Consider the following 23,216-nt stretch of genomic DNA (forward strand, 5'->3'; position numbering starts at 1 on the left):
ACCACAGCTTCTCTATCCATTAGTTTGTTGATGGGCCCTTAGGCTGCTTCCAACTCTTTGCTATTGTAAACAAAGCTGCAATAAACATGGGTGTGCATGTATCTGCTTGGATGGCAGACATGGTCTCTCTGGGATATATTCCCAGTAATGGGATTGCTGGGTCAAATGGTATCTCTATTTGCAATTTTTTGAGAAAGCACCACACCGCCTTCCACAATGGTTGCACCATCTTACATTCCCACCAACAGTGAACAAGAGTTCCAGTTTCTCTGCATAAAAACTAAAAACATAAAAAATAAACTATACATTCATAGAGTAAAAAACTTGATTGGAACAAGTGAGAAAACATATAAATTGGAAGAAAAAATGTGTGCACCATATCTTGATTGTGTCTAGAAAGAAGAAGAACATTCTAAGACCAGAAGTAAAAAATGCCTGTGATTGGATAATGCACAGAAGGCTGTACACTCAAACTCAAAACCACTGCCTCCAAGTTTATACTTACTCTTAGGATCCATCGGGTTTACCACCATTGAGTTTCTGAAGCTGTAAATCCTTACAGAAGGAAGCTGTCCTTAGTTCTTCCAGGGAGCAACAAAGGGATTTGAACCACGAAACTTGTCATTAGCCCATTGGAACACTACAAACACAGCCATCAGGACTACTTAAGATTATGAGGAAAATTATGTATTGTGACTATTATTCAAATTTATTTTTACCAACCTCTGTGTTTGGAAACTGCTCAAACATGCAATTGAGTTGCTATAGTATTTACTACTGATCGTATGCCTAAATTGGAAACAAAGAAGAAATGTTACTTGGAAAATATGGCTATAATTATAGAAATAATTCCAGGGATCGCAGAATAGAATTTTGAAAGACTTATTCATTCATTATAAATATATGCTGCTGTTTTCGCTGTGTTGAGTTTTTGATCTACTCCGAATCATAGAGGAATAACCGCCATATTAAATGTGCTGCATGCTATGCTTCCTTCTTAATGAAATTTCCTATTTCCTGCCTCTTCACCTGCTCAGATTAAGCCTGTCTAGATCATAAACCTCACTAATCCCCTCTATTAACGACCTACATATCTTATTTGCATGTTCCCACATAAAACCAATGAGATGTACTACCACTGTGGCTGTAACAAAGGCTTGAGCATGGCGAAGACTTTTAGGATGGTGCAGGATGGGGCAAGGTTCAGATCTGTTGGTTCATAAAGTTGCTTTGTTTTTAGTCAACTTAAAAAGTTTTATTTACTTGATTTATGTTATTAGCAAGATATCTAATAATCCTTTTGGTGGGCCACAAACTATATTTCAGGGACCTTTCCAAAGTGCTAAAAGCAATGATATAGAGTAAGGAGTGCCTGATCCAGGACAAGGTCTTCACAATTGTTTGATAGGCATCGGAAAGTTGGACAATGTTTAAGGATGACAGAAGAAGAATCAATGCCTTTGAGTTGTCATGCTAGAGAAGATTATTGGACATACCATGAACCACCAAGAAAACAAATAGATCCATCATGGAGAGCATGAAACCAAGTTTCTCCTTGGAAGCAAGGATTTTGAAGCTCTGTCTCAAGTACTTTGAGCATGTGGCCAGAAGGAACCAGTCCTTGGAGAAGGACATTATGCTTGGAAGGGACAGTACAGCAGAAGATCCCAGATGAGTTGAATTGATAAAGTAACTTGGGAAATGGGTTTAGGAGTATCAGAGTTAGTGAGACTGGCTCAGGATAGGGTAGGTTTAGAAGTATTGTACATAGGCCTACTATGAGTTGTGGGAATTCATTGGTACATAACAACAACTTATTGTCTTAGCCAAGTGTAATATAGGACATATTGTTTGTAAATTACTGACTGTGATCTATAATTGGCATGTAAGCTTTCACTTAAACGTGGTATAATATTTAGTAACAAAAAATAGTGCTTTTGTGACTGTTTTTTCTTTAAGTTTCATATAGGATGATAATTTCTAATATTAACCAAAAAAGTGACTATTGAGTGAATATCTCTATACTAAATATTGGAAAGGACAAAAAAAGTCTAATAAAAATCTCATAAAAACACACAGATAAACCTTTTAAGGATACAGTATAACAAAAAGAATTGTAGCAATGAAACTTAATCTTTTAAAAACTCTGAATGGCCTCTTGCAAATTTAAAAATATTAAAAGATGAGCTAAATTGAAACCAGAAGTTAAATGCATATTTTGTTTATGTACTTTATATCATTTCCCCCTGAGGCATTGAGACATTAAATTAGAGTGGAAGTTTCTGACTTAAGGATAATACTAAAAGCTTTATATTCCAATTCCATGTTTAGTTATGGCAATAGAATTTATTTGAAGAAAACTCAATGTGGCACCAAAAGTTGTTCAATATGATGGAAAATCATCCTAGAGCGATCCTGCTTCATAGGATTTAGAAAGCAGCAAGTCTTGATTATGATTGCTTATTCTATTGTTTATGAATACAGCATGCATTATCTTCAGGAACACATTTGATGAGGGTGGTAAAGATACTTTTATGTCCTTGTTAAATGCAGTTGATATGACTCATGGCAACCCTTGCCTCATCATCTCTGCCACACTTGAGCCCCTTTAAGGTCGCTGTGTCAATGCATCTCATTAAGAGTTTTCCCCTCTTTCACCAACCATCTACTTTTCTGAGTTTAAAGTCATTTTCCAGGGACTGGTCCCTCCTAGCAACATGCCCAAAGTATATAAGATGAAGTTGTAACAATCTTCTCTTTTCTAAGAGGAACAATGGTATGTGGGGAAAGCTAAATTTGACTTTCACTATCTGGACAATGACTAGGGAGGATAGAAGGATAATTGATGCCTTTAAGCTGGGTGCTGGAGAAGAGTATTGAATATACATAAGAAAACAAACAGGTTCTTCCTAAAGACGGTGAGACCAGGCTGCTTCTTGGAGGCAAAGATCCTGAAGCTTTGTCTGACATGTTGCAAGGCAGAATCAGTCCTTGAAAAGGGATGTCATGCTTGGGAGGGTGGAGGGACAGTGGAAGAGAGGAAGACCCTCGATGAGAAGGATTGATGCAGTGGCTGCGGAAATGGGGGAAGGTGTGTCAGAGACAATAAGATTGGCACAGGACAGAGCAGGCATTAGGGCTGTTGTACATAGGGTCTCTATGAGTCACAGGCGACTCAATGGTACATAGCATAACAAAAAAATTTCCACAAAGGATAGCTGTCCTCATAAATAACTTCCAGTACATAAAACCCATTCCTTGGTAAGACAGTCAGTCTCCCATGTTGCACCACCTACTTCCATTAATCAATGGGTCCCCTATATGTTGCAAAAAGTTTGTGTTTTTTTTTTTTTTAGGGAAACAAGCTTGTAGGGAGGGCAAAGGAAGACAAATTATATCACAGTAAAAATCCTCAGGTTTAGTCCAGTACACAAATGCAAAAGGCTTCTAGTTTCCTCAATGGTTCAGCAAGCCTCATCTCATAGCAGTCCCAAGTCAGCTCTTCTGGCTCCATTTCCAGGGGTCTATCAGGCCTCACTTCAGTTTCACTTCAACCTCTTTAGCACACTTGTGTTCCTCTCTCTCATGCGAGCTCTCTGGTTCTCGTTGACCTCACAGCTGCTGATCATATTGAAGATGCTGATCTATTTGGAATGAGGAATGAGGAAGCTGGAGATTTTGCTCCAGGAGACATGTGGTTGGGAGACTGGGGATGAAAACAATGGACAGAAAAGCCATTTTTCAAAGTTTCACCACTACAGCTCATCCTCTGACTTTTCTAGCAATTGTCTTTTATATCTGAAGGACCAACTTTCCCCTTACAGTCATCTACATTCATGAGAGTAAATAAGCCAGTTACTTAAGTCCTTATGTCTTAAGGCCCAATGCCCCACTCCATTTTCGATAGCTGATTTCAGATTTGTCCATTCCTATCAAAAGAAGATGGAAAGAGTACACAGAGTCATTGTACCAAAAGGAATTAGCAGATACGGAAGAATTTCATGAAACAAGATATGAGTAAGAGCCTGTGGTGATGACAGAAGAATTTCAAGCTACTCTGAAAGAATGGCAAAAACAAGGCCCCAGGAACTGATGGCATACCAATTGACATATTTCAACAAACAGACACTGCCCTGGATGTGCCCACCAAGTTGTTCCAAGAAATCTGGAGAAAAACCATCTCTCCAACTGACTATATTTGTTCTAAGTCTAAAGAAAGCTGATCCAACAGAGTGTGGAAATTATCAAACAGTATCATTGATATCACATACAAGCAAGATTCTGATGAATATTATCTAAAAATGACTGGAACAGCACATCAACAGAGAACTACCTGAAGTGCAGGCTGGATTTAGAAGAGGTCATGGTACTAGGAATATTATAGCTAATGTCAGATGAATGTTAGCTGAAAGCAGAGAGTACCAGAATAATATCTATCTGTGTTTCATTGAATATGCAAAGGCATTTGACTGTGTGGATCACAGCAAACTGTGGCTGACTCTGCTAAGAATGTCAATCCCAGACCACTTAATTGTGCTTATGTGAAACCTATACTTGGATCCAGTTATAGCAATGACCAATAGATTCAATGTTGCTGCCCACCCACACTTCCTTACTCCACCACTATCCCTTCCTACTTTTGCCTACAGCATTCAATACCCATCTCCCATTGACCAGGGCTCAATGGCACATAATAACAACAACATATTTGGACCGGGAGGCAGTCGTCAGAACACAGCAAGCAAATACTGTATGTTTCAAAATTGGGAAGGGTATGCATCAAGAATGTGTCCTATCTCCGTATCTTTTCAATCTATATGTGGAACAGATTACCTGGGAGGCTGGACTTTATCCTGGACTTTATCCTGTGGCATCAGGATTGGAGGTAGACTCATCAACAATCTGTGTTATTCAGATGAAACAGCCCTGCCTGCTGAAACTGAGGAGAACCTGAAGCACTTGCTGGGAAAGGTCAAGTACTACAGCCTTCAATATGGATTGAAGCTCAACATCAAGAAAACAAAGATTCTCACCTCTGGACTGATTGGCAGCATCATGACGGATGGGGAAGAGATTGAGATTGTTGACAGTTTCAGTTTGCTTGGCTCTACAATCAACACTCTTGGTAGCAGCAGCCAGGAAATTAAGATTTAACTATACTGTTGTTGTTGTTGTTGTTGTTGTTGTTATGTGCCGTGGAGTCGCCTGCGACTCATAGCGACCCTATGTTAGATGTTGTTAAATTAAAATATATTGTAGATTGCGGGAAGCCTGTACTTGATGAATATTGATATATTCTATGTAGCAATGTTCATGAATATTGAAAGTTGTAATGAGAGGAGATATTGATACCTCTGGAATCTCTATGAACTTTGAAAAATGATGATAGTTATAGAAAGGCTTCACGCCTTTTGTTCATAGGGTCACTATGAATCATGCTCGACTAGACGGCAATCAACTACAACAATGATATGGAAAGAATGTGAACCTGCCTTTAGATAATGGTTAAATTGGATATGCAAAACCAGAAAACTTTCTATGTGGGGAAAGTTTATCGAAAGTAGTAAAATTTGGTAGAATGCATGGCCTGGGAAAGTTTAAGCCCCACTCAGTACTCTGAGGTGAGTTCCATTTGAAAGAAGACAACTGGACAAAGATAAACTTTGACAATGAACTGAGGCAAGATAAAGCCCATCAGAACCCTTGCTCTAGGGCTTGACATTAAAGAAAACTAACAAGTATGCCTAACTCATGGTGACCACCTGAGTCTACTTAATGAGTAGAAGTGGGAAGCATCAGAACCTCCTTGCTAGGACTTAAAATCATTTTTACAATATAGCTTAATATTACACTTACTTCATATTTATTTTTACAATATATTCCAAAATTATGACAAGGACGGGAGCATCAATACATAAATTTTTAATGAGATCTACAGTTTAATCTTTATTCTCTACCCTTTTTCTCAGGCCATAAAGCTACGACTTAACTTTTCTTTTTATCATCTAGCAACAAAAGCAACCTTCTGTGCTTTCTCCCCCACTCCATAGCAACAAACAAGCATGTTAGAGTGTACATCTTTTCAATCTATAAAACTGATTCCTTGATAAGATACAGCCTCCATGCTGTTGCACCTACTTCCATTTTTCACCAGGTCTGATATTTGTTGCAAGAGTTAAGGGGTTTATTAGGGAAACAAGATGTCAGGAGGAAAGGGAAGGCAAAGGATATCATAGTGAAAGTCCCCAGGTTTAGTCCAACACATAAATGGAAGAAGCCTCTGGTTTTCTCAATAGTTCAGCAATTCTCCTCTCATAACAGTCAAAGTCAACTCTTTGGGTTCCATCTCCAGGGGTCTGTTCAGGCTATGCCTCACTACATTCTGTTTTCAGCCTCTTTAGCTCTATCTCTCTTTGTTGAAGATATTCATCTACTGTAAACCATGTGTCCACTGTTAAGGCAGCTGGAGTCTATACCGAGGTGGGAGTGTGGGGATGGAGTCAGTAATGATGGCCAGGGCAATGGACAGAAAAAGCATTTCTCAAAGCTATACCACCACATCTTTAAAGAGCACCCAATCTGCACCCTCCCCAAGACATATTCATTTGTTCTATAAGAAGTCCATAGGATATTTAGTACTCTTGTCCAGCATCATGACTTAACGGCATCTTTATTGACTGTCCAACTCTCAGGTGCTTAGCGTGTATTTGGAAAGACTACGGTTTTTAGTCTTTGAACTGACATCCTTGTTCTTCATCATGTTAGTTTCATCAAATCACAACATGTAGAATTTAAACCAGTAACAAAATGTGTGTTTACAAAAAATATGTCCTACAGAGATATGGCCTGAAAGAAAGTAGAACTAACAGAGTGACAGAACGAACCTTAATTTAATAACGATTAACCTACGTTTATTCAGAAGAAACTGTACTTCTCTCAAGGAGTCTTAGTTAACCTAGTTGTTAAGCGCTCCATTGCTGACCTTCAGAGTCAGTAGATAAAACCTTTTAGACACTCTGATGGAGAAAGATGGATCGGTCCTCGTCAGTAAAGTTTATGATCTTCAAAACTAAGGGTCACTTCCACTTTGTCCTGCAGTGTCTCTATGAGTCGTTTTTGACTCAACAACGAGATTGGTGTGCATTTTTGATTACTCCCTCTATTTTTCAAGCATAAATGAGGGAAAAAGGGAAAACATTATTTCATGCTTTGGTATAGAAGTTATAATATTGTGAAGGAAAAAAATCATAGCTCATGAAATTTATGTAGTAATAGTTTAAAATATAGAGGAACCCACGATTTCTTCCTTCGGTTGCTTCCAATTTGTGGGGGAAATGTTATGCACAGAGAAAGCAATTAGTAATGTATGCTGGGAACGCCAATGCAGATAGTATCCAGATTGCATCATGTATAAAATAAGCAATGACTACACGGTGACATGGTTTTGCTTTATTTTCTCCACAAATAGGCCAATGCCAAATAAAGCTGTGAAAACATGAGCTCGAAATTTCGTCATATGTAGTGCCAAAATAATCTAAATTTTGTAGGGTTTCCCCCTTCTTCCCTTTACATTTGCTGCAAATTCAAGTGTATATATGAAATAGCTACACTATTCCACGATATTTCCTTCTCTATTTCTAGTAGGAAATAGATTTTTCTTTCTCTGCCCTCCTTTTACAATGAATAAGTGTTCTAATTGGGAGTTCTGCTGGCTTAGTCCATAGGGAGTTGCGTTGTTAACCCAAAGGCCCCCATCAGCTTTGCAGGAGAAAACTGGGCCCCTTACTTGCTGTTTTCAGGCTCAGAAACTCTCTGGAGAGTCAGCTATGAATTGGCTTCAACTGGCAGGCAGGGGAGCTTTAAGTGTTCTAATACCCTTGAATCTGTTAGCCATTCTGAAAATCTGTTTTCAAAATCACAGTGTCATTTTAAAAGATTTTTTTTCCCCCTAGCTTGTCGGCCCGGTTTCTACAAGGCTTCAGCTGGTAATATGAAGTGTGCCAAGTGTCCACCTCACAGTTCCACGCAGGAAGATGGTTCAATGAACTGCAGGTGTGAGAATAATTACTTCCGAGCAGACAAAGACCCTCCATCCATGGCTTGTACCCGTGAGTAGTTTTGCTGCAACCCATGCCTCCATCTTATACTTTTCTTTTTCTTGTTCTTGTCCTTTTTTCTTTTATTTTTTTCAAATCCATGTGCAAATGGAAAGCTTTTTTCTGCTTCAGTCTCCATGCTTGCTTCACCAAAAATGCAACATTTATCACACAAAATGAACCTGTTTTTAAAGCACTTCCTGCACGAAGACTCCTAGAAAGAAAAGGGCGGGTGGGGGTGGGGGGTGGGGGGGAAGGAATCTGTATCTTGTTTAAGATTTTGCAGTGCATTTGACCGGATAAGGGAGGATATAGGCATGGGATTTATGTTTTTACATTTCTATTCCCTCTTGCAGTATATTGGTCATAGGTTATACAGAAAAGAGACGAAGATTTATAAAACTAATACTAAAGTTTTCATAACTATTCACAGGGGCATTGAATTTAGTGGTCAGGTCCTTTGTGAGGTTTCCTGAATGCATCCTCAGCCTTGACTCTGAACTCCCCTGCTCATATCTCGGGAGGACAGTGCTCTTGAATCCATGTGTCTCTAATCTCATGGGCCCTCTAAGGACGAATTAAGAGTAGATAATAAAGAAAGGTGGTTATTTACCTTTTTTCCAATTCCATTGTAAATTACTTACTTCCCTTGTAGTAGAAAACAGAAGTAAAGCTCATTAATCTTTGTTGAACTACTTTGCAGGACCTCCATCTGCACCAAGAAATGTTATCTCTAATATAAACGAAACCTCGGTTATTCTGGACTGGAGTTGGCCTCTGGACACAGGAGGCCGGAAAGATGTTACCTTCAACATCATCTGTAAAAAATGCGAGTGGAATATAAAACAGTGTGAGCCCTGCAGCCCAAATGTCCGTTTCCTCCCTCGACAGTTTGGACTCACCAACTCCACAGTGACAGTGACAGACCTCCTGGCACATACTAACTACACTTTTGAGATTGACGCCATTAATGGGGTATCAGAGCTGAGCTCTCCTCCCAGGCAGTTTGCTGCAGTCAGCATCACAACTAATCAGGCAGGTGAGTACATGCTTGGATGCCTCTTTCGCCTCACGTCAAAGTCAACTAATAGTTTGGATAAAGATTGTGGAAACAAGAGTGAAAGTATTTGGAAAAAATCCTGAAGTTATTTCTTCTAGAATTTTAGGACACATAGTCTGTAATATGTTGAGCTAGTCATTGAAAGGACAAGAGTTCAAATCTACTAACTGCAGAAAGCTTGTTAGTCTAGGAAATCTACTGAATGGCCTCTGTGGGTCAGAACAGGCTCAAGGAGAGTTGAGGTTTTTTTAAGTGGATTGTGGTACATTAGAGCTGTGTTGATGTAGTCTGAAGAGGGCTGTGTTATAAACCTAAAGGTCGTGCCTCCCTAGCAGCTCAAATTCACCAGCCGTTTAATAAGAGAAAGATGGGCAATCTCATCCCTTATGACTAACAGCCTCTGAAAGCCCACAGGAAGGACCAGCAATGAGTTGATTCCAACTGAGTTCGAACAACAATGGGTGTTTGAGAGTGTTTATTGTACAATAAATAAAGTTAATTCTCCAAATGTAAGTATTAGGTGACTTTTAACTAGATTAATTCTTTGCTTCCTAATTTGAAATCTTTAAAAAATGGTAGGAATATGACAGCAGTAGTGAGATTCCTTAAAACATTTACATTTTCAAAAAAAGTTAAAATACCGTGAGTTTCACCTAGAACATTTGTTTCCTTTAGTTAGAATTATATCTAAATTTTTATATAGTTATTTTATATGTCCAAAGTACTTGGATAGCTGTAATATCTGGTTAAAACTAAACATATAAAAGCAAAGGATAATTATTTAATCGTCATTATAGATTTACAATTTTAAGTTTCCAAAATTTCAGATTGTGGGGAAGCATAATGAAGGAGCTGAGGTTGCTAAAATGATGTTATGATTCTATTGATGATTTTCCCGCAAATAAAAGCAAAAGTTTATATATTCACAGACTAAAAATAGAAGTAATTTTAACTACTTCTCACTTTTCCTCATTTTATATCCACAACTTTTCTTTTAACTCATCTTTTAAAATATCTGAAGTAAAAAAAAAAATATCTGAAGTAGTATTTTGTTCTTTGTAGATTTTTGTAACTTATTTTAAACTGTGCAGTGTCTGAAATGACTTATAGAACTTTAGTTCTAATTCCCTTACCCAATCAACCTTTTGTGTGGAAAATTACAATTAGAAAGTCACATGTGCTATAACTTTGATATATAACAATTAGATTTCAATATTACTAGCTGTGATGAATAAATGATAATTTTGTAATAAAATAAAAGTTAAATTTGTAGATGCTTGTTCTGTATAATTTTTGGCACAGGATATGATTATTAGGAGTACATTCTGAGTAACTAAAACCAGAGGTACTATTGCAGTATTTTTTCATAAGAAACTGAAAATGGAGGGGAAAAAAGAGGCAGGATGCCAACCTGACCATGCTTTAATGAGAAATAGAGATTCCACAAGCCGGTTCCCAGATGAGCTCATCCTGAGCAGGAAATCTGGATTGGGTATAAACAAAGATTCCCATCACCATTTGGCTTAAATTAGGGAAACCTAACCATTCTGAAATGGGAAGGGCCTTACCTTCTAAGTATTACATAGAAAGGGCGAAGAGGGATGACAAAGCTCTTCCATCAGGTGGAGGAGAGTTTAAACCCCAAAATATTCTAGTCAATTCTTGCTTGATTAGTTAAGACTCTCACAAAAGTGTTTTTCTCTCATTGACTGGCTCACGAGAAGTTAACTACTTGAGGGCACATCGTCAGTAAGTGTTACAGAGGTCTAATGTTTGGCAAATGTTCACTGGTATGACTCTGCTGTCTTTTAAAATATTAAAATATTACACTTCTTTTATGCTGGTTAGTGTAAAATTCACCTATGCGTATTCATCCCTCCAACGAACTGCCGAAGTCAATATCCTTGCCTACCTCATTCTCTACATAAACTGGCAACCAAAGACTTGACTTCTGCTCTTCCAGAGGAAGAGAAAATTCCAAAAGAGAAACTTCTTCTGGAAGAGAGACTTCCCGAACCTGTGCTTGCTCCTCTGACTAGAGGAATCCAATCCTCTGACATGTCCATTGTTTGGTATTTTTAATTTTTCCTCCAGTAAAGGCCACTTTCAACTATGGATAGTTCTAATTCCAAATCAATTTTTTCATTCCTATTTTGCATCTCATGTCATATGTTGAAGGAACTTTACATTTTTAGGTTGTCTCGTCTGGTGATAAATAAACCTGTGACAAAGACATGACATTAAAATGAAGTATGTTAAATCATTATTCAAGTCTTGCTTATTGAATTTGCAATTTCTTTTGCTTAGAGCTAGACACCAGGCCAACGTACATAAGTCTTAGTTTTAATTCAATTCATGATAGTGATATCTGTACTTATAACTAATGATATTTAAAATTTGTAACTTATGTTACTTAACTGTCTTCCATGAGAGTAAAAAAAAATTACTAATGCCATTGGTATATAGCTCAAACTTATAGCTTCTCATATTCAGTGAATTTTAAGGAATCTTAAGAAATCATAATGATGTGGCAAATGGCTTTTCCAAATTCTATATCTCAACATGATTTACTACTTTGTTTAAAATAGGAGCATCAATCTGTGTTATAATTATCTCTTAAGTCAAACAAGAACGTATAAAAACAAGCAAAAGCTCCTCATATACTATCTTATCATTTCCCTCTGGCTCTCTGACAATGCATTTTTCAGAAAACTAATAGTTCCAAATATATACAGTGAATGAATCTAGGTAAAGTGGCAAGAAAGAGCAGGCCAAGACATTAAAAATAAATGGGGTTGACGCTTTGGCCCTCCCAGTTACAAATCACAGAGGAAGACAGAGATTCAGCAGGAATGATATCAGTTACTCTTCGCAGCCCCTCACCCCTTTAAACTGTCTACTATACACACCAGCGGGCAGTTTGTATATTTCTTTCAGGGTGTCAGTATTTTCCTGTTTGCCCAGATTTCCTGTGTGCCCAGGGAAGCAGAGGTCTTTATTCCACCTTCAGATCCCCAGTGTGTGTGTGTGTGTGTGTGTGTGTGTATAAAGTGAGATTAGAAGCAATACCATTTCTGCAGGGAATGTTTCTTTGTTTTCCTTTATTTTCATTCTTGTGAAGGTTAATGGACTGATAGCCTTGAAAAACAAGCTCCCTGCCACAGGGAAGATATGGCTGTGATAGATATGATGTCGTGCTGTTTAAATTCCTCCACATCTCTATATCTTCAACATGGTATAAAGGAGAACTGTGAATGTGTCCCTTTTAATTTAGTTTGGGGGATTGGGTTTGTTGATTTTACTCTTGATTACACTACAAAAGCCATGTGATGACCACATGATAAGGCACCATCTAAATTGCAGAGGGTTATGTTGTAAATTCAGGTATTAGTTCTCAGCTTTTAATACTTTCACAAAATATGTCACTGAGAACAACATATCCTTGTATCTTTCAATCAAGCATGTAGAGAGAGAACTGCATGTCACAAAACAAAAATCTGTAATGTTAATTTTGCATTCATTTCCATGTACTATTTCTTTGTTTCCTTCCTTGAAGTGCAGGTATTTACCGTTTATTTCCAGAAATAACTATTTCACTAAAGAAATGGCTGCTTCTGTTTGTGCTCAAATGCTATATGTGATCTCCCATATTTATTCTATTTTATTAAAGATAACAATCTCATACGAGTTAAGAGAACCTTTATAGGCAGTATGGAGTTTCTGAATCCACCACATTTTGTATTCTATAACGGAGAACTGAAATTCCAAAAAGATATGTGTCTTTTCCAACATTTCATGACACGATAAAACTATTGATCATGTCTTCCAGCTAAAATGCCATTTTCACCTCTTGTTTTCCTCCTCTTTCTTCAATCCTGTTGTTCCATAAAACCACTAAAAGGAATTCTTGAGGTGGCAAAGGGGCTGTTCTGAGAGAATCTGTTTACACCTCTGCTCTGTCACACCTTAGAGACTTGCTTGGTTGTATTCTGCAAGAGGATCACCTCATCATTTCTATCTATCCAATACCAACTCACACCCTTATTAAGGAAAGATAATTCCCCCCCCCCCACCTAATTTATTAATAGGGATATCCAGTAGCCTGGTGGTAAGAGGCTGCAGTTTTCCCAAAGCCACTTAGTTCAAATTCACCAGCTACTACTAGAGAGAAGGATGAGTAGTATCCTGCCTTGGGATGTCCTGCCTCTGAAAGCCTGCTGGATTATCAGCTATGGGTTGGTTCCAACTCAACGGAACAACAACAATAATCTATTAATGCTACGTACTTAAAGTCTTTCTCTTTTTTTGTTTCCCTTTTATGGACTTCAAGCTGGAAGCAATTCATAGCAACTGACTGTCTACTGGGTTTTCAGAGACTGTTCATTGCTCAGGGGGAAATTGTCCACCTTTCTTCCATGAATCAGCTTGTAGATTCAGAGAGGCACCACCTATTGGTTGGCAGCAAAACTCTCTCTCTCCTAATTGCGTCATGAGAGCTCCTGGGATAACTATAGTTGTTGCCATTGAGTACCATCTAGTCAGAAGCGACCTATAGCTGACCCAGCAGCGGGTTTTCACAGGCTGTTAATCACATAGGATGAGATTGTTCATTCTTCCACACCGCCAGTGATGGTTTTAAACCACATGCCTTTAGGATTGCAGTGCATTTTCTTACTACTAGAACACCAGAGCTGTTATCTCCTTCCCATTCATTTATTTCCTTTGAATTTATATTTTTACCTGACTATGTTCTCTTCCCTCCTAGACTATATGTCAAACACTCTTTAGTACTTATTTTTGCTGCCTTTTATGTCATGCAGATCCTTCTTCATCATAATTGGGCTTGGTGCCTTTGAGTCCAGTATGAATCATAGTGAAACTTGTCCTATCCTGTGCCATCTTAACAATGTCTGACACACTCAAGCTCATTGTTACAGTGACTACGTCAACCTGCTTGGTTGAGTCTCTTCCTCTCCTGCTCTGTTCCTCCACCTTCCCAAGCATGATGTTACTCTCCAAGGAATAATGTCCCTTACCAACCTGCCCAAGGTATATGAGATGAACCTTCATCGTCTTTGTCTCCAAGGAAAATCTGGCTGCAGTTTCTCCAAGATATATCTATTTGTTCTTTTGGTAATCCACAGGATATTAATTACTCTTCTCTAACACCAAAGATTCAAAAGCAACAACTGTTTTTATGTCATCCTTAGCCATTCTACAGCTCTCAGATGAATAGCAAGTAATTGATGTAGTCCTCAAACTGACATTAGTTGCTCCTCAATAATATGGACATGTTCCTCTTCCAGACTATAGACTTTATTGGTGCAGTACACCTCCTGATAACTATAGTAGCAACAATCCCTTATATTTCAGGTTGCTTAAGTATTTCTTCATAACTTCATTCTCGTTCTCCTGACTTTGCTTTTGTGGTTACGCTTGCTACTAGATTAGTCCTTATTTCTGTGTCTGAACTCTCATTGACACTCTTTATTTTCCACTTACAGCCTGATTTACACCCTCACTCCAAAGATTGTCCCTTCCTGAGGGTCAATAACAATTTCCTATTTGTGTCTCTTTTTAAATTGAACACAAATGCTAGGGGAATGTAAATTTGGTAAGTACATAAACCTTGTCTAAATGTTCACATTCGTTTATCTAATTTATAAGAATTTTTCTAGCACAGTATAACAATCAGGTGTTTGATGAATGAATGAATGGTTGTCTCATACAAATTCCTGTCACTATGTAGTTAAAACATGTCCTCCCTCACCTGCTTTGACTCTTACTTCTCTGTTAATGACATTGTTCTCTCCCCTCAGCTAACCTGATTGAAATATTTGAAATCACTTTTGATTCTGGTTCCGTATTTATAAATTTTCACATGGTACTGCTTTTTACTTTGAATTGTTAGACATTTTCAAACTTTGTGTGTGTGTGTGTAGACAGACACACACACACACACACACACACACACATATATATATTGCATTTATAAAAAAAATTCTCATGATATCTAATAATCTTTTTAGTATTCTTTTAGTGTCCAAGACAAAGAAACCAGGTTAAAATGTATTAATCAAAGTAAAAATATTATGGTTGACTATTCCTTGGAGAAGGACATGATGCTGGGAAGGGTGGACAGTTGGCAAAGGAGAGAAAGACCCTCAGCCAGATGGATTGACACAGTGACTGCTGCAATGGGCTTGTGTGTGTCAGGAAGTGTGAGGATACTGCAGGATAGAATAGGGTTCAGATCTTTTGTTCATAAGATCACTATAAGCGGTACTCATCTCGATGGTGCCTAACAATAATAGCATTTTCTATTCATTGAGAATTGTAGAATGGGTTAATGAGTCAGCAAATACATTTATATGTCTTTTAAATATTTGTACAATATAGGTTTTGGTTATGTTGTGATTTACAATATAGATATACAATTCTTTAAAAAAATAGACATGCAGAAGATACTAAATAATTAAATGAATATAGAAGTAGCAGACTGAGAATTGTAGGGAAAACTGAGAAAAGAGATGCATACTTTGAAGTATAGAAATAGTTCATATAGGTAAAGAGTAAAGAAAGTATTTATTAAAATACTGAACATTTTAATTCCCTGAAAAAAACATTTGAAAGACAAGTTTGACAGAAGGAGATGGTTCATGTTGAGGGATAATAGGGTCTCAGACTAGACAATGACCAAAGTCAAGCATCTTGAAAATTAGTTGGTATTGTATTGGAGAAAAAAAAATAATGCACATTTTGAGCAGTAAAGTAACTTCATTCAAAACTTATCTTCAAGGATTTAATCTTAAAAAGTGTGAGATTATTACTGTTGTGTTTGCTGCTGAGTCAATGATAACTCATAGCTACCCTACAAATAATAATAGCTCTGTACCTGGCTCTATCCTAAGCCAATCTCGCCATTTCTGACATACCTAGTCCCCTTGCCACAGTCACTATGTCAACCCATCACATCCAGAGTCGTCTTCTCCTGTACTGGCCTTTTACCCTTCCATGATATTCTTCTCCAGAGACTGGTACTTTCTAGCAATATGCCTAATGTATGTGAAACAGAGCTTCAAAATCCTTACCTCCAAGGAGCAACCTTGATTCACCCTTCCCAAGACAGACCTATTTGTTCTCTTGGCAGTCTATTATATATTCAACAATCTTCCCTAGCATCTGTGGACTTATTTCATAGATCGATGCCAGGAAATTTGGAGGACAGCTGTCTGGCCAACAGATTGGAAGAGGTCTATCAGAGGTCTATATTTTTTCCTATTCCTAAGAAGGGTGATCCAACTGAGTGTGGAAATTATCCAGCAATATCATTGATATCACACACTAGCAAAATACTGCTAAAGATCATTCAAAACTAGCTGGAACAATACATAGATAGGGAATTGCCAGAAGTTCAAGCAGGATTAAGAAGAGGCTGTGGCACCAGGGACATCATTGTTGATGTCAGATATATCCTGGCTGGAAGTAAAAAATACCAAAAGAATGTCTATTTGTGCTTTACTGACTATGCAAAGGTGTTTGTGTGGATCATGACAAATTGTGGCTGACATTGAGAAGAACAAGAATCCCAGAGCATTTGATTGTACTCATGAGGAACCTATATCTGGTCTAGGAGACTGTTGTGTGAATGAGCAAGGGAGCACTACATGATTTGGAATTGGGAAGGGAGTGTGTCAGGGATATATTCCATCCCCATACCTATTCAATCTATATGATGAAAAAATTATCCAAGATGCTTGACTCTATGAAGAGGAGTGTGGCATCAGGTTTGGAGGGAGACTCATCAATAAACTGCATTATGCAGATGACATAACTTTGCTTGGATTTGAAGGAGGATTTGAAGCACTTGTTGCAGAATATCAAGGAATGCAACCTTCAGCATGGATTGTGTCTCAATATTAAGAAAACAAAGAAAGATTCTTACCACTGAATCAATAGGTAGTGTTATGTTGGATGGAGAAGAGACTGAAACTGTCAACAGCTTCATCTTGCTTAGATCCACAGTAACATGCTTGATACCAACAGTCAGGAAATAAGGAGACACATTGCAATGGGAAAATCTGCAGTTAGAGACCTTTCAAAATTATTGAGAAGTGATGTGAGTTTGAGGACTAAGGTGTGTCAGATTCGGGTCATGATTTTTCTGATCACTAGCTATGCATCTGAGTCCTGGACAATAAATAAGGATGACAGAAAAAGAATTGATGCCTTTGAGCTGTGGTGTTAGAAAAGAGCACTGAAAATTCCATGGACAACCGAGAAACAAATAGATAAGTCTTGGAGAGGATGCAACCAAAAGTGCACCTTGAAGAGAAGAGTGATGAAGTTTTGCCTAACATACTTTTGGCATATTGCTAGGAGGTGCTATTCCTGGGAGAAGGATATGATGTTGGGAAGGGTGGAGGGTCGGTAAAGCAGAGGAAGACCCTTAACTAGGTGGATTGCCAAGGTGACTGTTGCAATGGGCTCTTGCGTGCCAGGTAGTGTGAGAATGGTAAAGGACAGGACTGGTTTCAGATCTTTTGTTCAGAGGGTCACAATGATTTATACTTGACTTGATGGCACTGAACAACAACTTCCCAGCACCAAAACTCAAAGGCATATTCTTCATCTCTCATTCTTTGTCATTATCTAGCTCTCAAACACAGAATAAGCAATTGAAAATACCATGGCCCAGATCAGATTCACCTCAGTCTCTAAACTGACATTGTTGTTCTTTAGAACAACTCTCTGGAGAGTTTTCTGACAGACATTTTCCTAAAGCAACTAGTCTTTGTATTTCCTAAATACTGGTGCCAAGAGTCTTGATTGTGGATTTGAGCAAGATGAAATTATTAACAGACTCAGTCTTTTCTTCATCTATAATGATGGTGCCAGTTGGTCTGGGGGTGAAGTATATAATTAGTAGGTACAACGCCTGAATTATAACAAACTATTATTTTCCACACATATAAATATGGCCAGTGCTCCTGAAGACTTAGTGATAAGAAGCTGTACTGTAATCCCAAAGACATACAACATAGTTCGAATCTTCTAGCTGCTCTAAGAAAGAGGGATAGGCAATCTCCTCCTCCTGTGTCATTTACTACCTATGAAAACCCATTGACATGTCACCTATGGGTTTGTTCCAACTTGATGGTACACAACAACACATTCACACACATACACTATTCCAACTAATGATAACCATACCTGCTGTGAAATTATTCTTTTTACCATTTCCTCTCATAATTCTGATTTCCATTGATCCACCTATACTTCATTGTACCTTCCCTTTCAGTAGTGATATTGTGTTGAACATTCCCTTAATGGAAATGACATTTCTATTTTGTAATTATTTCCCAGAATGAAACAAGGTGATTTGCATTATCAGAAATGGATTAAAGAAAACTATAGATAAAATGGTAGTTTTTTTGCCTCCTCACTTCATCCACTGCTAACTGAAGGTGGTGGTGATTGTTGTTGTTAAGTGCCTTTGAGTTGTAGATGACTCATAGTAACCCTATGAATGAAAGACCTGAGGACTTTTCATAGAGTTTCCAGAAGCAAACTGTTTTGTAAGTGGATACAGCTCCTCCTTCCAGGCTTGTTTTAGTAGGGAAGCTCCAGCAAACACTGTCCACCATGGGTAACCATTATCACATTTGACACATCTGTGTCACAGTCTTTAGCATCACAGCAACCACAAGTTAGCTCTGTACAGCAATGTACAGACCAGTGCTATACCACTTAGAAGAATGTTTGATAAAAAACCAATTTGAACCAGGTCTGAAGGCCGCAGATTAAAATTACCCACCTTGGGCTTGGTAGCATAACTTTCTGTCCACTAGGCCAATGTAGCTCTCCCTATGTTGCCATTGTTATTGTTGTTAAATAACAACTGAAGGTAAGCACTTCAAATATGTCGAGGAGAAAGATGAACATTCTTCTTCTGTAAAGTTTTACAGCCTAGGAAATACTATGGAGGGTAACTATGAATCAGAATCAACTTGATGGCAGTGGGTTAGGTTTGATTTAACATCATGTGTGTGGTTACTTTTTTGTTGTTGTATTTTAGTTTTCGTTTTTGTCTTTTAACATGGCTCTGCCAAGTTAGTTCTGATTCAGAGAGACCTTGTGTGTAACAGGGTGGGGTTTATAGGACTTCAGTGATGTATTCTGTTGAAATCCCTCCCTCTTCTTTTCACCTGTATAACCAGCAATCCCCAAAATGTAAGTCTTAGCTTTTCATGTATCTCAGCCAACAAATGAGGTCTGAATTAAGGACAAAGATTGTAAGTAAATGCACACATCAACATTTCTGTCATGAAATTTGCATATGTGGTAAGTTGCTTTCTGACTTGAAATTGATGCGGATACCTGTACATCTGGGAGTTGGGTTCCATGAGTGGTAGTGATGTATCAGGGTGTGCCGGGGGCATTCTACACCATTTAACATGTTAATGATGATTTTCAGCCTTCACATTCTGATATGGAATGTATTACATATCGACAACATGAGCAATAAGCTGAACAAAAGCTCAGTCATATATTGTCCTGACAGTTTTTAAAAATCTTTATAGGAACTTGAAACGGCAATAATGTGGAATACTTGCAACCAGAGGCAGTCTGGGAGCTTCCAAGATCTAAATTGAATTCTGGAATAGTGGTCATTTTTGATCCTTAATACAGCTCCAGATAATGGCACAGATATGTGTCTGGGGATATAGTTACAGTTTTCTTGAGTGTTTTTTTCTGCTATTCTAGAATCAAGTTAAGTTAAATATATTAAGTTGTTATAGAACAAGAACTTTTTTGCAATATATGCAAATTACTTTAAAATGGTATAAATAAAATGTTTAGCAAGAAAATGTTCTCTAATTCTCAAAAGCAAATCTATTACCACAGTGTATATTAACCATAACTAAATTTTTCTATATATTTTTTCATAATAAACTTTTCATTATATTGTAATGTCTCCAAAAATTTTATCTCAGTGTTAGCAATTATTATTAATTTATTATTTTATACCCTTAGCATAGATGCTAACCTATACAATACCACTGTCCCTGTCTCTTTTTTCAATAATTTTACTGCCATCTATCAGAAAATTATTGTGATAAATGTTGAAATCTGTTATAAGTATGTTGGATGACACCCCATATGCAAGGGCTGTGAAATTCTTACCAAGCCAAAGAATGTCAAGGTCAAAGATAGAAAATGCTCCTGTGCCACTATACATTGTCAAGCACTTGCCAAATAAGTTGTCAGGTTTGGTTTTTTAGTTTTGACTGTGAAAGTCCAAAGTATCTGTTCTACACTGTTAGGATATTTTCATTCCTATGATTCATGCTGAAGAGGAAAAATAATATCCTATCATGATAGAGAGCTCTGGTGAATTAGTGGTAAGAATCTGTGCTGCAATCACTAAGGCATGTGGTTCAAATACTCCAGCTGCTGCCTGGGGAATGGATAGGCAATCATTTACTGCCTCTGAAGACCTGCTTCAAGGTAAGCCATGAGCTAATTCTAAGTTGATGGTACACAACATGTTTAAGGATGAAAGGGCTTTGCACAAACACTGCATATTTTCTTTCTTTGTGTGTGTAGAAATTGTTGTTGTTATTATGTGCTGTCGAGTCACTTGCAACTCGTAGCAACCCTATATACAATAGTCTTGAAACCTACTCTATCTTGTGCCAAACTTATCACTAACACAACTACCCTTATTACCCCAGTCATTGAATCAATCCATCTCATAGAGGGTATTCCTCTCCTGCGCCGTCCCTCCACCCTCCCAAGCATGGCATCCCTCTCCAAGCACTGGTTCCTCCTTGCATCATGTCCAAAGTACGTCAGACAAAGCTTCAGAATCCTTGCCTCGAAGGAATAGCTTGGTCTCACCCTCTCTAGGATGAACCTGTTTGTTCTCCTAGCATTCTATGGTATATTCAATACTCTTCTCCAGCACCACAGCTCAAAGGCATTAATTCTCCTTGTATCATGCCTAGTCTTTGTCCAGATTTCTGATGCATAGCAAGTAATTGCAAAGACTACAGCCTTGATCAGGCGCTTCTTAGTCTCAAGACTGACATTATTACTCTGGCATTTTGGAATGTTGTTATATACCATCAAAATGAATATGACTCATAGTGACACTAAAAATATCAGATCTGAACCCTGCCCTATACTGTGCCATGCACATTATCTCTACAGCATTAAAATTTGCATTATAGGAGTATAGAATTCTGGGACATTTATAGAAACATATTAATAGTCCTCTAAATTCCTGTTGTATAGTTTGAGCTTCTGAATAGCTTATGTACCACAGGGCTTATTTCATCTTTTTGTAAAAGTAAAAATATAAAAGATAATTTCTTAGTTTTCCTCCATTTACCTAGTTGTTGTTGTTGTTGTTACACAAGTTTAATTATCTGCATCTGAAAAATAATCTAATAATAATTTAAATTTAAAACAAATATGACTTGAATAAAAACCATCTTGAAGACAAAGTAGAAACTGATTGTATTAAATGTCAAGCTGTAAGTACAGTAACTCCCACATAATTTACTAATCCTGTCAGTCTTTTTTGTACACTTAAGTTTAGTGGAATTGCTGTTGCTATGTTTTTACATTTATATTCTGTCTTGTTTTAAAACAAATGCCAAGGAATATTTGAACTATCTTGGATCAGTGTAATCTTTCCATTTCTATTTTATGTAAATACTGTGCAGGGATTCTTGTAAGGGTTGAATAATCTAGAAAGAACAAGTGTGACTATCATGATGCTAAATTAGTCCTTGTATCCAGTCTCCAGCACAGCCATGCTGTCCATTGAGTCTACTCTAACAGAAGGTTACAGAAGTTCTCATTTAAAAAGAAAGAAATAAAAATGAATTTGTAAATAAATATTGAAATGTGTGAGGTCACATTCTGTAAAATTCTACTTTGGAGTGATTGTGCTGGGATATTAAAAACTGTAATTCATATATATTATTTATAATGACCCTTGATGTAGTAAATGATTCTCATTTTATTAATTATACACATAATTGTGTGAACATCTATATACATTTATACACATAGAATTACACACACACGTGTGCATGTACATCAGTACCTATATAAATGTTGTGTAGACACTGAGGCATCCATGGGAAAGTACAGTAGAACTATTTCTATTTAATGGGAAGTTTGATATTTGATACTTGTGCTATTTAGGGTAAGATAGAATCTAAAAATGAGTATAAATTAAAGGATTTATAAAGACGAACATTAGGCAATACATATCTACAAAAGATATATCCAAAGATAGATAGATAGATATTTCTATTTCTATTATTTCTACTCCTATTCCTATTCTTTTTCATATTCATATTTATATTTATATAAAATTATATATAAAATATAAAATAGCCACCTTACTTTACTCTCAAAAGTATTTATACTATGTCTGAACTAACAGCTGACCATTCAATGGGTTTTTGGTGGCTGTAATTCACAGAGTAGGAGATTTCCTGCCTTTTTCCTGTGGTGCCACTGGTAAATTAGAACCACCAGAGAGATATGGCCTTCCATTAGCACCCCAACTTCTTAGGAACTACACCACCAAAACTTCCTAGAAAGAAACTAGTTAATCCATCTCATCCTGGTTCTTCCTCTCTTGCACTGTCTCTCCACCCTTCCAAGCATGATGTCCCTCTCCAAGAACTGATTCTTTCTGACCATGAGACCAAAGTATGTGAGCTAGAGTTTCAAAATCCTAGCCTCCAAGGAGAATCTTTATTTTACCATCTCTAGGAGTGACCTGTTGATTCTTTTGGCAGTTTATGGTATATCCAACAATCTTCTCTACATCCCAAAGGCACCAATCCTTCTTCTGTCATCATTAGTCATTGTCCAGCTCTCTGATGCATAGCAAGTCATTGTGAAGACCATAGTCTGGATCATGCCCACCTTAGTCTCCAGACTGATATTTGGTGTTCTTGAGCATCCTGTTGCAGACCGAGGGTAAAGTATTTTTATAATTATTAATAATAAGACAGACAAACAGGAAAAAG

General features: G+C 37.5%; 1 protein-coding gene across 2 annotated transcripts in view; it reads left to right on the forward strand.

The window, feature by feature from the left end:
- The window catches only part of EPHA3 (EPH receptor A3), a 518,078-nt gene that overhangs the window by 326,529 nt on the left and 168,333 nt on the right, over positions 1-23,216 (forward strand). For both annotated transcript variants that reach the window (XM_006894137.1, XM_006894138.1), the window contains exons 4-5: positions 7,953-8,108; positions 8,800-9,135. In XM_006894137.1, coding sequence (XP_006894199.1) covers positions 7,953-8,108; positions 8,800-9,135 — 492 coding nt within the window. The remainder of the gene's footprint in view (positions 1-7,952; positions 8,109-8,799; positions 9,136-23,216) is intronic.

This window comes from Elephantulus edwardii, unplaced genomic scaffold (assembly GCF_000299155.1).
Source record: "Elephantulus edwardii isolate Elephantulus edwardi_28Jun2011 unplaced genomic scaffold, EleEdw1.0 scaffold00136, whole genome shotgun sequence".
Classification (NCBI taxonomy): Eukaryota; Metazoa; Chordata; class Mammalia; order Macroscelidea; family Macroscelididae; genus Elephantulus; species Elephantulus edwardii.